The 17,199-nt window shown below is 28.6% G+C and overlaps 1 protein-coding gene and 1 long non-coding RNA gene across 4 annotated transcripts in view; one reads left to right on the top strand and one right to left on the bottom strand.

Moving 5' to 3' along the window:
• Positions 1-242: 242 nt before the first annotated feature.
• LOC122512457 lies at positions 243-5,168 on the top strand. The gene is made up of 10 exons (XR_006302637.1): positions 243-410; positions 640-793; positions 1,719-1,914; positions 3,103-3,276; positions 3,355-3,519; positions 3,749-3,923; positions 4,025-4,086; positions 4,274-4,588; positions 4,792-4,997; positions 5,089-5,168. It is a non-coding gene; the product is annotated as an uncharacterized LOC122512457 (long non-coding RNA).
• A 5,521-nt stretch (positions 5,169-10,689) lies between these two features.
• LOC122512455 (putative uncharacterized protein DDB_G0282133) overlaps positions 10,690-17,199 on the bottom strand; it is a 112,752-nt gene continuing 106,242 nt past the window's right edge. For all 3 annotated transcript variants that reach the window (XM_043628289.1, XM_043628290.1, XM_043628291.1), the window contains one exon: positions 10,690-17,113. In XM_043628289.1, coding sequence (XP_043484224.1) covers positions 12,728-17,113 — 4,386 coding nt within the window. In that variant the 3' untranslated portion in view covers positions 10,690-12,727. The remainder of the gene's footprint in view (positions 17,114-17,199) is intronic.

The raw sequence follows: 17,199 nt of genomic DNA, 5'->3' as shown, positions 1-17,199 counted from the left end.
TGCAGCCAAATGCTTGCCTCACGCTTATTGGCTGCGCGCTCTCGTTGCGATTACGACCAATCAGTGCGCGACTCAAGTCGCCCCTCTACTTTCCCGCTGATCTACTCCCACCCTGCAGTCTAACGCAGTGGCTCTAGAAGGCGCACCAATCAGAAGCGACGTTCCCAGTCGCTTGTCCTGGAGTCACGTAAATACGGACGCTTTTCCAGTTGCTTCCTCAGTTCGTTCTAAATAATGCCAGAGGCGGAGCTCACGTCGAATAAAAATTGTTTTCTATCCTAAAGTTCATCTTTCACTGTATACAGCTGTATGAATATGATCTATTAATGCTTTTTAAATACAGGGCATCAACAATTAGCCATTAAAGAGCAACTCTAATGTGGTTAATTATTATACTTCTAATAAATACGGTAAGTAAAATAAGGTTATGATTTTTATTGTCACAAGCATCACAAGAGTTTTTGATTACATTAGTTCGACTTTCTACTGAACCTTTTAGTAAATAGTTAATTATTTCTGAATAATTGTAATTTTCTACATAATTATTACAATGTATAATTCTAACCTCACTTTTATATGTCGACTTACTATAAAATATTATTGTATTTTTAATTATTTCTTTTTTTATATTGCTTACAGTTTTAAATAGTGCGCCATGAGCTGAGGCAGTGAACTGGCGCAAGCGCAACCGACGGACGTGGTGCTAGAATGCTAGTTGTTTCGTGCTGTTCGTGCTGCCCTGGTGCTACAAACATGGTGCAATCACGTGTAATCGGCATTTGCTTTGCGTGAAGTAAGTCAATTTATTTATAATTCTCAATAGTTTTACATTTTAAAAATCAAATAATAAATTGATTTCCAGATATATTACGGTTAGTTAGTACTTTATTTGTTATTAGTGCTAGTTGTTTTACTGTCATCAGCTGACAATGTTTTTTATTCTTTATTCTGAAAGGATTATTATTTCACTTATTGTGACGAAGAAAGCTAAAAAGAAATCCTCAGGATAGAAAAATGTATTAAAATTTTCTTATTTTTTAATAAGATTTTGTGTTTCAATTGTTCAGAATGGATAAAAATAGTTATGAACAGTAACAATAATATTGTGCGTTAAATGCAACAAAGAAACAACAGACAGTCAACTTGAGTTTTTTCTACAGGTCGATTTTTTTCAAGAAGTAAATATTCTTTTCTGTTCAACTAAATTTTCCTGAATGTAATTTCTGTTGAGAGACTTAATATTTAATACTAATTTTGAGAAATATTTTATTCCTTCAAACTAATTTTTTTGTAGGTTATGTTTTTTTAAATAAAACTTTTCCGTCGTATACAGTACGGAATTAAATTGTAATTGTCAAATGACAAATGACACTTAGCGAAAAGTGAATATTGAAATGAGAAATGCTTTTCAATTATAGTAAGTTTGTTGACTTTTAACAAGTTGAAATATAAAATGCAATAAACATTTATGTTTTTAAAAGCAGAATGATCTTGTGAATATTAAATTTGTTATGAATGACTAGAATTCAGACATAAATTAATTTTTTAGTGTATTGTTATTCATTTATTACTTGAAAGTCTTATTGGAGAGAGATAATTATCATGTTTATATAATTAATAACGATTTTAGAAGATGAATTTTTTATCATTAATCAAATATTAAAAATAAAAAATGAGCTTTATTAATAATATTATTAAAAATTGGAAATAATTTCTAGGCACGTGGTTCAGAGATAAGATGATTCGTCCATTTTCACATGTGGATAAACTTTCATTGCAAAAGTGTTTTCTCTGGGCAGAAATCTTCGGGAATGGCCCATATTATTTATTAGCAGATTCCAGTTTCTCGAGAGAGAATTATTGGTTGTAGAAGTGCTCCAAAAGGAGATTTAATACAGCTCAGCGCAATTTAATGTAAGTTGACCAACTGTGTTCATAAATTAAATTAAATTTGTTCACTGATTAATTTACCAAAATAATAATATAACTACAATTAAATGAGAATTAAAAAATCATCTGTAGGCAGGGCGTCTACTAATCCGAAAATTCAAAAAATAGTCGGGAATTTACTTTCACCGAAAATAAGCCGGGAATTTTTTCACCAAATTAAAAAAAGTTTTATTATTTTAATTTGTTTTTAAAAAATCGATTTCATTTCAATTTTTATAGATATTTATACTGTTCTCTAAATTTGAATTAGTTAAAAATAATTATTTTGATAGTAAAAAATTTTATTAAAATTCGTCGAAAGAATTCAATTATTTCTAGAAACTGTAAAAAAATTCTTGTCAAGAATTCAATTATTTTCAAAAATTTTAATAAAATTCTACGCAAATATTTACCTAATTATTTTTTTTAAGTAATAACATTTTTTGGAAGGATTCAATTTCTTTTATAAATATTAAAATTCTTTGCAGAAATTCAATTAGTTTCAATACATTTTAATAAAATTGACTAATAAAATTTTCAATTATAATTATGAACAAAGAAGATTATTTTAAAAAATTGAAAAAATTCTTTGTTTAATTCAATTATTTTCCAAATTTTTAATTAAAATTATTAAAAAAACATTATTTACAAAAAATTTAAAGAAACTCATCAAAGAAGTTAATTTTTCATAAAAACTCTAATACAAAATTTTGGAAGTCATTTGTAGATTTATTTATGTTCGAAATCAAATGAGAGATAGTCGATCACTCCGAGTAAGGATCCTGACTCGGAGTGATCGACTATCTCATCGTTTTTATTAATTTATCGACCGAGTGATAACATCATTACTACATACAAATAAATTTAAATTTGATGAGAAAAATTAGGACAAAGCCGGTAAAAAACCGGGAATTTTTTTGAACAAAAATAGTAGACACCCTGCATCTGTAGGAGAATTTGAATTAATTGTAAGTGTAGTTAAAAGTAAATTGATCAACATTTTATAAAATTGTTTATTAATTGATTATTTATTTATAATAATTACATTAATTCATAATATTTATTTTTTTCTTTATTTATTATATATTTATTCATAAGAATTAATTATATTTATGGAATATGTAGAAAGAAATTTATATTATTAAAATATTTTTAATTGTGACTAATTTGCAGGTGGTTTATCCAGGAAGCGAAAGATTTGTCCGTTCTGAAGTATCTGTTCTGTCATCGACGAAATGCATTCATGGAACGACGGTCTTCCGAAGTGTTACATTTCTGATCAGGAATCGCAATAGCTTAGAATTCATCGCCCAACGTGGATTTTGCAAAATAGTCATTTCAAAATTCGTAAGATTGTTTAAACCAATATATATATTAACATATTTACTTAAATTCATTTTTAATTAAGTATTTATTTTTTTAAAGAGAAAAATGATAGGTATCACATGATTGAGCCACTTGCAAAAAAGAAAATAATAATTTCTGATTGGGCACCATACAAGGATGAGAAGAAATATTACTATGAGATTTAACGACAATCGCAATCATCCAAACAATAACTCCATTTTCGACTTCAGAGATGTGATTATGGTAAGTCTATGATTATGTTAAATAATTTACTTGCTTGCTACTCGTTAAATTAAAATTTTTTTTCCTGAACTTCTAATTAGTGGCCCCCTTCCTGTTTAACATTTTCATACAAAAATTCTTTTTAGGTTATGCTAATTATATAATATTTAAACCAATTTTTAAATTAGATTTGTATTTATTATGTATAATATTTATATTTATTCATAATGTTGATCTTATTCTGTTTCAGAAAATAAAGGTATGAATCATGTGAATAAAATCAGATGCAAGTAACGAGAAAATTAATTTCTGACGGAATAAAATACAAGAATGAGAAGAAATGTTACACTGACGATAGTTGCAATAAAAACAGTTGAATCATTCAAACAATAACTTTATTTTCTGTCTTGAGGGATACAATTAAGGTATGTCTATTGTTATGTCGAGTAAATTATTTCTTACAGCTAATTAAATTAAATTATATTCTCTCAGACTTTTAATATTTATTAATATATTTTATCTGCAGGTTTCTCTTTTTGGATAAAAACTTATTGGTTCTACGTCTTTAAAAAGTGATTCAGCGAATTTGTAAGTAGATTAATAATTAAGTTGATCAAAATTGAATATTTTCTAAAATTGCTATTAATTATGTATAAATAATAATTATTCTTATAAAATAGTAATTAATAGCGATTTTAGAAAATTAATTCTTTATCATTGATAAAATATTTAAAAATATTAATTACTTTTGTTAATAATTTGAAAATAATTTCAGGGTACTTGGTCCACTTGCTGTCACCGTGAAAGCGTATTCTCCGGAATGGGAACCTTGGGAGTGGCCCATACCAGAAGAGGAGGAATTCGTCTGCATGGAAATATCAAAGAGGATATTCTGTCACCGGTTAAGGATCTACAGGATTGGCCTGTTTCAGGAGAGGAGGAATTCGTCTGCTTGTGCCGTCACCCTACATGGAGAGAAATATTAGAGCAGCACGATTTTTCAATTCTTTTTTACTTCCCTGTACGAAAATCTACAGCAATGACCTATTTTAGGAAGAAATTCTAATAGACCGATGATAATTTCCCTTCGGTAAGTATTATCCTATCAACAAATTGATTTAGAGAGATCCGTTTCTGGATGAAACTCATTTAAATTTGTTTTTCAGTTTTTCGCCCATTGTTTGACAATTTTAAATATCAAGTATTATCATATTTAACGTTAATTTTATAAAATTGTCTAAATATGTATTTATATTAACATTTTTAATTAAATAGGTACTTATTCTTTTTCAGAAAAATATGAGTAATATATTAAAGCCAATTATAAGCAAGGGAAATATTATTTCCTGACTGAATGTTTTGAAAGAATGAAAAGAAAACTGACAAAGAGATTCAACGACAGTCGGAGTCATAAAAAACGAAAAGTTCAATTTCTGTCTTGCGGAATAATCTCTGACAATTACAAGCAATTCTTATAGACCGATGATAATTTTCCTTCGGTAAGTATTATCCCATCAACAAATTGATTTAATTTTAGAAACAATTTTTCAAATGAAATATTTTTTAAATGTGATTTTTTTTTATTTACAGATTCCCGTTTCTGGAGAGACAATTGTAGGTTACAGAGTTGTTTCAGGAGGTGACTTAATACAGCTAAGCGAATAACAATTGTAAGTTAATCAACTTTTATTTTATAATCAGTTTGAGATCATAATGACTTTTGTTAATGTATAAATATTTTCTGGGCACTGGATTCACATGGACATGTACGAGGACCTACAGGAATGACCTATTCTTCCAGAGGAAGTGCGATGGCATAGCATCCATCGCCCAACGGGGGAAACACCGTTCGGTGAGTTGGTTAAGAGCCGATTTTTACTTCTCTGTAATTTAAGCCGATTTTTACCCTTCTCTGTTTGCGACAAAACATGTGTCAATTTTTTTTCATTTAAAATTATTCACCATGAACTGAAATAAGAGATTGAAAATTGTGTTTGTAAATAATATTTTTATTTTATTAATTTTGAATCTGCTTTCTTGATCTTTTTTTAAATAAATACGTCATATTAATCTGTTCTAAAAATGAACTAAATATGCAAAACAGAGAAGGAACTCCAACAACATAGTGACACCATTAACAAAATATTTTTTTACAGTATTTTTATAAATACTTAAACTAATATTTTGTTAATGTTTATTATTGTTTATGTATGTTATTTTGTATTATTTGTTATTCAATTGTCAATAATTTTTTATTTTGCATACGATTTGAAGTAATTTTTTCTAATGTCTTTGAAACTAAATTGATAATTTTTTTCTTAAGTTACAAAAATTTACAAAATTGCATTAAATTTTTAAATTTAAAATCATTTACAGTATTTACTATTTTAAATTAGAGTTTGTTTTTAATTTTCAAAATTAAATGTAAAGATTTTTTGTTGGATTTTTAATTGAGTATTTTTGATTCACAAAATTAGAAATAAAATTCGATGATAAATTTTTTATTTTGTGTAATTTACAAAGTTGAAGTTAATTTTTTAGACGGATTCCGTAAAATTTGTTGTTAAATTTTATATTTTGTTTAATTCACAAAGTTAAAGTAAATTTTTTTGACAGATTGAGTTAAATACTATTTATACAAGTTCTTTTTTCAGTTTATTACAGAGATCACAGTTAGTCCTCTTTTTTAATTAATCTCCAGCTTTTCTCTTTTCCCTTTTTATACTTCTACTCTTTTCGAACTTTGGAAAAATTTTAGCTATTTGAAATTTAAAATATTTTTATATAATTTCCTCAGAATTTTTAAACTTAGAAATTTTTATAGAAGGTATAATTGTAATTTGTAATTCTAATTAATTAGATAGTTATTTTTTTGTATTAAAGCGTATGCAGTTTATTTTGAAGATTTGTTTACTTTTTCTTTTAATTTTAGCTTTTTTTTACAAATTACAATAACACTTTCATTTATTAACATTTTTTATCCAAGGTAACAAATATAAAATAATATCTGTCAATTTGTACTATTTTACGGTACTATTTTTGATTATTTTACTATTTAACTAAGTTAAAAAATTGTTTCTGAATTTTTATTAAAATTTCCTATTTCGGATATTATTGATTACTCTGGAAATATTGATTACTATTAATAGTACATTTTTACTATTACTTTAGTTAATTTTTGCATAAAAATTTTTTAAATTTTCCTTGAACGTATTATAATTTGTTATTTTTTTATTCTAAAAATGAAAATCCCCTTTTTTACTTTATTATACGTAAAAATCACTGTGATCTCTGTTAAATTATTTTTACAATTTTAGTATTACTATTATTTTGAGCTCAGGTGACGGATGCGTCCCGGGACGTATAGGAGCCTAACGTGCCCCTTTATCCCTAGTGTAGGTTTAAAGCACCTTGGCGGAATGTGAGAGAATCGTGGAGTGTTTGAGCTGGTAAAAAATAGGTTTCATGTAAATAAATAATATGGTTAGGTAGGGCTAGATTTTTTTGAATGAGTGAATTAAAATTTTTTCGTTTCCAAAAATCGTAGGTAGGGAAAGCGGAACTTTTATTGTATGTTTGGTATGTTTATGTATCACATTAAATTGTATTGTTAGTGAAAACATTTTGCATGATACTATCTTTCTCTTTTTTTGTCACTATGTTGTTTTAAATTTTACTTTATCATTTATTGTGATTTAAATATTATTTACTGTTTTCTACTTGTTTAATTATCTATTACCATTCTCACTAAAAAATGTTATTTTAATTTAAGAATAAATCTTGGCCAAGATATAGTCTTAAATTTGTAATATAAATTTTTTCATTGAGTTAATGATGAATTAAAAAATTAAATTTGGCTTGAATTCTGAAACATTTTTTGCTAACTGTAAACGATGACTGTAATCAGAACACAATAAATTTTATTTGATTTAAATAATCAATCACTATTATCATCAATAAATATTTACTTGAAACAAATGTAGTTTATTTAAGTCAAATTAATTGCATTTGAAATAATAAATTTTATTTAAATCAAATAATTTGCATTTGATTTAAATAAATATTAAATTTAAATAAATAAATTCAGTGCTTGAAGCAAACCCATTTAATTGTTTTGAATGAAACTTATTTGATTCAATATTCATTTGGATAATAGACAAGTAATCGGTTATTTGAATCATTTAATTTTTTCCCAGTGTAATCAGTCACTAATCAGTGATAGTATTTTTGATAAAATAGTCATCTTGTGATTAGTTATCGTTTAGATACTATATCAAATACTCCTCTTTCGTGTATCAGTTGAATTTGCCCTCTGCTCGCGCACTACAATTACGTTTACGGTCGGTCAGTGAGGCGGGAAAGGTCGACTGTTGATGCAATTGGTTTTGATGCGGTTTGGGTTACTGGGACACGTTAAAAATAAAGCAAGAAAAATCAAACAATATTGAATGACGGGACTTGTGAACGGCTTTCATCCGCAAATCCCCTTATTTATTATTTTCTTTTTTCTTTCAAAAGAGAATTATTTCTCCCTTTGTGCATTTTTATTGAAATATATATCAAGTGCGAAACTTACTAGGAATAATTTAATTTTCTCTCTGCTGCCGCTACTGCTGCAGAAATTTTAAATCTAATTAAGTGTATGTTCAATGCTGTGATTTATGAAAGAATTTTAATTATTACTTTTCATACTATTGAATCCACAAGCATAAATTATTAAAAATTCTATTTTGATAAAGAATATAATAATTATTAATAATTTTATTTTGATAAGGAATGCAATATTTATTATAGTTAAATTCTACTTTTTAATTGTACTTCTATTATTTGTTTGATATCTTTGCAATTTATTCATATATTCGTAGTTGAAAAAAAACCTTTTTGAAAGAAATGAAATATTTTATTCATATTATGTCATGTTTATTATAAACATTCGGAATTCCTTGATTAATATTACAACTTTTATTCTCTTCATTAGGGTATTTATTTTTTTTTTTTTTAATAAATATTTTTATAATATATACAAACGAGGTAAATTCATAAGGAAGATTTTAATTTTTATGATAAGAATTTCTTAAATGAGACTAATTAATTATTATAAAAATTTGCGGGATTGAACTTGGTTTGTTATTTTGAAAAGCGCAATATAAAATAATAATAATTATTAGAGGCGAAAGATTCATATCTTGTAAAGTGCAAAGAGTTTAGTATTCTTTAAAGAAAAGTCATGATAAACAATTCTTGGAAACGCTATTCATCTACCTAATTATTTTCAACTCTATGCATCACCTTCATGTCATATACACACGTTCTAACTTTCACAATAATTATAGTATTTGTGTGCTTTTTATAATACCAACACTGATCTGCTTGTAATTATGAAAATTGTGCATCACAATATGCATGACATAATATGTTTAGTGTATCGAGTTTTCATTCATAAACTATGTTGTAATATTACTAAATCCAAGGATATTGTAATTTTTCCCATAAAGTTTATATATTTTCTATTAATTGCTGAAATATTAATATTTATAAAATTTTTTCAACTGAAATTTGTTTATTAATATTATGTTGTAATTATATAATTATATCATAGGTATATAATATAATTATACATATAATTATTAATTATAATATAAAATTAAATTAAAATATAAAACTATATATAAATTATGAATAAAATGTTTTATGGACAACAAAAGTCAAATTCAAAAGTAAACGTAAAATTATTTAGATTCGAAAAAAGTTGATAACAAAAGTAATAATTAACAATTTTAATAATAGAGTGTAGTTTGTCATATTCTATAGTGTAAGTGGACAGTCCGCGTATATAACTTTGTCTGACTATACGCTGAGTGTTCTACTGAAAGAAATCGAATTCATAACGAAATGCACTTTATGGTCAGAGCATTGGCATACTTTTTTTTGTTTGTTGACTACTAATTATAATTAATTTAGTTTTATGTTCTCTGAAATTACACTTGCATAAAATACATTGTAGAAGTTGGTTATTATCGTGGAAAAGTGATATAATTTATTACTCAACTTATTTTACATTAGAATGAATTTTCCAGAAATAATAACAATAAATTTCTTTTTTTTGCAATTAATAAATCAGTCTTCTTTCATTAATTATTTAAATTCATTTATATGTAAATTATTCAATCAAACTGCTTATGCCAAGAACTTTTTTTTTTATTTCTTTGTACTCTTGAATTTATTAATATTTTCAATTTAATTAATTCTTTTACTTACCTTTATAATTTAGAATATTTCTCTTGATTACTAGCAAATAATAAATGAATGAGTGATAAGAGTTAAATCCTTTCATAGTTTAATTGATATTAATAGAATAAATGATCATGGGAAGGTGAAAATTGAATGTACCACAATGAATGTGTTGTACTTTTTTTAAAAAAAACTTTTTAATTATATTGACGAGTTAGAACGCGAATTTTATATTTTAACGACTTTGGTAGAATATTTTTAAACATATTTATTAGTTTAGTGCAAAATATTGTTTTCAGACCTTTATAAATATTGAAGTATTTTTTTGTTTAAATAAATTTAGCCTGATGAGGTTGGCAAAACCTTAGAAAACGAAACGTCGCATTTCTGACGATATATTGAATTTTTATTCAATTTTCACCTTCCCATGATCTTATTCTATTAATATCAATTAATAAATTAAACAATAATAATTGAATTAATATAATTAAAATTTAGAGTATACGAAAATTTTATTAAACTTTATTATAGAAGATTGTTTATTAACTTATTAACATTCAATAACTTTAAAAAAATAATTTGTGACGCACTCCGAAGCAAAAAATAGTAGATTATGTTTATAAATTTTTAAATAAAAATACACAAATTGAATCGAGTTTTTACTATGAAACACAGTTAAAATCTTTGTTATATTTAAAATAATTAATAAAAACAGATTTTAGTTTTCTAAAATTGAACAAATTTTTAATTATTATTATTTATTATTTATTAAGGTTAAAATAAGACAAACATAACGTCAAATTTTTTTTTTGTAAGGTACGTTTCTTCAGAGCGCGTCACATTTTTTAATTTAATTAACCAAATCATTTAATTTGGAGACATATTGTTAACTAAAAAGTTTATATTGAAAAATAATTATAGGATTATTTAGAAACATCAATATTTAACAAAACCCTGCATTTATTTATTTATTCACATTCTGTACAAAGATATTTTACATAAAATCTGTTTATAACTATTTCCTATCACATTCATTCAATTCCAAAATGCTAACGTGTTTATTCGCAGATGACTTTTTCTAATTTAAACTTATTCTTTCTTTTTTCGGTATAGATATTAAAATTTATTTCTATAAATATTTTGAAGAAAAAAACACTGTACTCGGTTTTTTTTTACTTTAAACTAAACTGTTGAGTCTATACTGAAATACCAGATGAAAACAGATGTTTTTAACAATTTTTAATTATGGACGCTGTATATTTTATTAAAGAGAACAATATAGGTAGACGAAAATCTTAAAATAAAGTTTATTGCTTTCATTATATTTTATTTTTCTGGGGATGACATTCGAATGACTGTATTATGTTAATTCGTATAATCGTATGCATTATTAATTTTTATAATTAAACTGATCATTAAAGAAGCGATAAAACTAAATAGAATTTTTTGCTTTATTGTCTTAAATAATTAGTAAAATTTAAATATAAAAGATTTCCTTTTTATTTAAATTTAAAATTAAATTTTTTTTTAAAATTAAAAACTCTTTTTTTATAAAAATAAAGTAATTAAACAATTTTGAAAAGCCATCTTATACACGTGTTGAAAAAAAATAACTAAAACAGGTATTAAAATTGTTTACAATTGAACCTAAAGAATACTATTTCTGTGGTAACGCACCTGTCTTATTTATTATAAAAGAGGTAATAACAATCGCTCATTAACACACTAGAGAAATTTTGAATCCCACCAAAAACCGGGTCCCATCCATTAAAACTTAATAATTATTTTTTTTTTTTTGAAGTACTAACGAATCAACATACATATACATTTATAAATATTATGACGATTTTCTTGCGTTCAAGTGTACTTAGCACATTATGGTACAGACAGTTTGATTCTCATTTTAGAATCTGACGTCGAAGATTTATTTATTTATTTCTTAACAATATTAAACGTTTTTTATTTTCTGGCCAGCATTTGATTCTTATAGAATTAAGGCGCAAAAGTCGTACATAGTGTCTGCGTGACGCACATTTGATTCAGGAAAAGAATATAATAATAAATGAAAGTTCTTTTTAGTAATATTTCTAAGTTTTGTTAATTTTTCTTTTAATGACTAATCGCTAAAACCTAAATTAGAAAAACTTTGGAATTCTTTATATTTTTATATTACTTTTTATAATTAATTTTATCTAATTATAATTTGTAATTTAATTCCATTAGATTCTATATATCTTTCGGTCACTATTTCAAAAAATATTTTTATAAAATTACAAATGTTTTTCTTACTTCTAGAAAAAATATAAATTTTACACTAATGAAGAATAGTTTGACAGAAAAATGTTTGTTTGATTTTTGTGTAAACCAAATTTTTTGGTGTAATGAGAATAAATTTGTTTTACCAAATTTTGTCAATAAAATCTAAAAATATTAGCCAATTTTTTACTTTAGGTAAAGTAGTTACTAAGTTAGTTAAAATATATTTAACGTAAAACAAAATTTCGTTGGAGCAAGTACAAAAAGTTTGGTTTGCATAAATATTAAACATTTAGTTGTCATTGTCGTATATCTTGACAGAATTTCATAAATCTTAAATCAATCTTCGATTCGAAATTTTATTATCCGTTTTTATTTGTTAAAAAAGCTTCTTTGGTTCGAGGAAAGTTTATTTGGGTTAATGAGTATTTTATATTTCTTGAATAAAATAAAAAAATCTAATAAGTTATCAAATTATCGCTAATTTTGATTTGAGAATATTTTGATCAAATAAATAAATATCAAACATAATTAATCAATTATCGGCGATTGGTTATTTCTTTGAGTTATTTTTCATTTGTCGCAGTGTAATTTAGCGATTAATCTATTCACAATTGTTTACGCAGTAAATCATTTAATTAATTCTTTTCCGAATCAAGTACATAAACTGTCATCAGTCCTGAGGAACAAAATCCAAAGTTATGGCAGACACTGGTCAAAGACCAAATCAGTAATTGATCTTTCAACCCCATTTAGCAGCTATACTGTACAGCGATCTGAGTAATTCTAGTGCTCTACTGTCCGAAAGCGATGTCTCATCTTCAACTAAAGCACTTCTAGACTCAGCAATCGCTGGATTCGATGACGAATGATATTCCGTATCAGGAACAGGTGTTGTTGATTTAAATTTTCTCCCCTGTCGATTTCTAAATGTTGTTATCGATGGTTCCGTGACGGCAATAAAAGTTTGAATAACTCTCGATTTATCTGATTTTAAATTATCATCATTATTTCCAAGTGGTAAATTTAATCTGCCAATACCGGCAATAATTTCACGCGATTCCTCCGATGTAAATTCATTGACTGGTAATTTTAACAGTGCATTCAATAAATGTTCCTTCTCCTCTTCCATTGTTTTATTCATTGGTCCATTACAATGACTGATTAGTAATAAAACAAGTTGTCTTACGGTTGCATTATTATCAGCTTGTTTCATTACTTTCATTAGGGTATTTGAACTTGAGGAGTTTAGTTTACCGAACATTTCCTGCGCCTTTTCGATTTCATTCTCGGTAATGTTAATCACTGAATCACTGATTCTGGAGTTGGGAATGTGTGTTTCTTGTGTGCCTGGATTGGTGGAGGTTACTGATGACGTTACACTGGTGATGGTTGTGTAGATTGGATTTGGTGTTGCTGTATTTTCGGTTGAATAGGCTGATGGTAGTAAGGTGAATGTTGTTGGGGAATCGTTGTCGTTTGGTGACCATTGCCATGGGGTTGATGAATCAGTGATGAAGTTTTGAGGGGTGACACTGTTTGATGCATCCGTTGCGAGAAGTTCTTGACTTGGGTTTGTATTGAATTGTGTGGGATCGGCTAATCTTGGACCGGAAGTCGATAATTGATCGTGTATCAAGTCGTGATTAATTCGCTGAGGATCGAGGAATACTGTTGTTTCCCATAAGCGAGTTACTTCCGGTGATGAGGTCCAGTGATCGTTGGGTGTCTCAACTGGTGAGGTCGTTGTTGTATAAGGCCTTGTATCCTTTGTGTTGAAAACACTATTTGATCTTCCAGTTGCTCGTAGTCTATTGTCTAGTTCGTTTCTATAACTGGAGTGCACATTCGTTGCTGTTACCAAAGTCTCGTGATTTTTTAAATTCGGTGTGTCGTAGTAGCGAATTCTGAATGGTTCAGTAGTCGAGGGGATTGAATTTTCCCTTTGATTTTCTGTTCTGTAGTTTGAATTTTTATTTTGGTATGGACTCTGGGAAGTGGGGAGCGCGGGCGGTGTTAGTTCTTGTTCAGGACGATTTTGATCATAGAATCCTCGTTGCTCCTCAGTTTGAAAGAATGAAGAAGGCGTTGTTGTGGGAACGTAGTTTGTGATTGGAATTGCGTCGAATGGTTTTAAATTTTTTCCATAAGGTTCTCGGGTATTGTTTTGATAACTAGCTTTGTTTGTTTCTGGAAAGTAATTTTCGTAATCGTTCAATGAATTGCTGGGAATTATGGAGTTTCTATTTTCTTGCAAAACACTGTTTACTTGATAGGCAAAATTGTCATTTCCGGCTCGATTATTGACGTCTGGTAGTTGAGTGGTTGAATACTGTGAATTTGAAGAAGTCACGGATGTTGTGTAGTAATCGGTGGATCCTTCTTGATTACTTTCAGCAATATAATTTGTTGGTTGATTTGGATAAGGTGTTGTCGGTCTTCTTCTTCTGGCAGTGTTACTGTCGTCGGAGAAATCGAGAACCTCGTCCTTTTCTTTAGTGACTGATGGATATTCCTCGGTGGTTGTGGGTGATAATGTATTCTCGGCATTTTCATCCTCAGTTGATAATGAAGGTTCTGTGGGTCTTATTTCCGTGAGAACTTTCTTGAATGTCTCGGGATCTTGAAGATAAGCCGATAAGGCGTGAGTAAAGACTTGTGCCAACTCTCGAAGTTTGGTGCTGTTTGACTTCTTGGCAGCGTTCAAAGGACCTTCACTTTGTTGAATATCAAGATCATCTTCAAAATCGTTGCTCGAATTTAGTTCACCACTTGTGTCTTCTAGTAGAATGGCGGTATTATTTTCTAAAGCGTTGTTAAGATTGAATAAATCAATGTAGGAATTAATGGTATGTTGAGTTAGAATACTAGTAGGCAGTTCTACCGATTTATTTCCATTTTTCGTTGCAACTTCGGTTTTGTATTCAAGATTTTGAGAAGATTCGGTGATATTAGCCAATCCTGAATTATCAGCCGCTGTGGCAAAGTACAAAGCAAGGGAATGTAAAGTTGAAGGTCCGGAAGAACTCGGAATATTCAATCCACTTCGGTTTCCGTTAGGAATATCAGAATTGGTTCCCTCCAAACCTTGCAGTGATTGTATCATGTTAAGAACATGTTCTTTCTCATTTTTCGGTCTATCATCCAAAATGGGTTTACTCGTAACAGACGTTGTTTGTTTCGGTAAATAAGTGGCTCCGGTTCCTGATCTGCTCGGCGAGAATGAAGCCGAATTGGATTTAGAATTGGGAACAAGATCGTTAAAACTACCACGATTATTAGGTGGAACTGTTGCAGTATAAATAGTTGGTTTTTGAGTTGTTGCACTTGCGACAGTCGTGTAAGCATAATTCTTTGTAAATGGTACATAAGGCCGAGACGTTGAGGCCTTACCTTGACGATTCGATAAACTCAAATCCGGTTTATTAGTTACGGAATTTTCATTAAACGATTTTTCCGTCGCTGCATTCACGATAGAATTGAGCTGATAAATTTGCGATGATCTCGATGGATTCTTTGTTGAATACTGAATGTCATTTCGTTCTCCATTTTGGTAATTTTTAGAGATCTCGAAACCTTGCGGTTGCTTATTTAATACAGTTGCTGAAGGTGTCACTGTATTGTCAACGTAAGTGATTCCCGAGGAATTTTGACGGTATGCTTCAGTGGCCTGATTAGTTCCGGTTGGAGAATTTTGATACGCTTCGGATTTGTAATTATTTTGATAAGTACCAGTTGCGGAATTTTGATAAGTACCAGTTCCGGAGTTTTGATGAGTACCGGTTCCGGAGGTTTGATAAGTACCAGTTGCGGAATTCTGGTAAGTACCAGTTGCAGTAGCTGAATTTTGACGATAATTTTCAACTGGTCTCAAAGTAGTGAATTCCTCCTGATAATTGCCGGTAGTAGGATTATCATAATAATTAGAATATGTAGAATCGTAAATTGTGGTTGGAACAACTGTTGTTGGATTCTGTTTGTAGTAATCAGTGTTGACGTATGTTTTTTGAGTTGAAGTTCTGTATCGATCATCATTTGCAATTTGTTTGTAGTTCTGAGCATTTTTGTTATTATAAGCAAAACCGTCAGTTGTGGTTTGAGATCGAGGTGTTGTTGTTGGTCCTCGTTTATCAGAGGAAGTTAGTCGCGGTTTGAAGATGGGTGTGAATGTGGGTCCCGGGAATGGAGGTATACTACCAACTTTTGGCTTTGTAGTTGTTGGAGAATTATTCTCGTTTGGAGTTGTAGATTTTTGTGTATCCGAAGATGTTGCACGATTATTCTGATAGTTATTGTACTGACTTGTACTGTAAACTTTGTTAAATCGATTTCCACGATTGTTGACAAATGCTGCACTCTCGGCCATTTGTTGATATTCTCTGATGGGATTCGGAGAAGTTGTTCTGAAGGTTGTAGTTTCCGTATAGGAAGGAGTTGCTTTTTGGGTTATTCCATTGTAATTAGTGTCGGTGAATGATTTAGATTTCGAGTTTCTAGAAACTTGTTTCTCTGTTTTACCTTGACCTTGATCGGAGAGTTGATATTTTCTCCCGCCACGATTATCGTAGTCATTATATTGTTTCGATTTTTCCTTTCGATCATCTGTTAACTGATTTTGTTGTCTGTGTCGTGACTGATGATTATTTGGAAAAACTGTCGATTGTTTTTGTTGATTGAAATTTGTATTTCCCTCACTTAAATCTTGTAGGTCTTTTGGTTTATAGTCCTGGGCAAATTGATTTTGCCGACTTGAGCCTTTATTGTAGTCGAGATTCTGTCTGTAGGGTTGATTCTTGTTATTTTGATTGTCTTGAATTTGATTTTGATTTGCTGTTTGACTGAATGGATTCGATCGACCGTTTTGCCGTCCATCGTAGTCCACGTATTGGAAATTGTTTTGTCCATTTTCCTCCTCTGATGTGCGATGATATTCGGAACTTATTTTCTTCGCGTCATTCCTCTTTCGTTCTTCTTCGGCCAAGAGTTCGGCACTCTGCTCATAGAGTTCCGTTGATCTGCTGCAGTCGACTTTAAACCACCAGTCGCAAATTAATTGCGATTGCTGGAATATTGTACCGTTTGGACACAAAAATGATATCTTGCGTCCATTGTCGCAAATGTGGAATACCTAAAAATAAAAGTCGAAAATATAAATAAAAAGTCAAACTAAAAATCTTGGGAAATTAATAAAAGTAACGAGGATAAAAATATAAT

The sequence above is a fragment of the Leptopilina heterotoma genome, unplaced genomic scaffold, assembly GCF_015476425.1.
Source record: "Leptopilina heterotoma isolate Lh14 unplaced genomic scaffold, ASM1547642v1 Lhet_99, whole genome shotgun sequence".
Taxonomy (NCBI): domain Eukaryota; kingdom Metazoa; phylum Arthropoda; class Insecta; order Hymenoptera; family Figitidae; genus Leptopilina; species Leptopilina heterotoma.
Note: the sequence above shows the minus strand (reverse complement) of the source record. Positions and strands in the feature narration are given on the sequence as shown.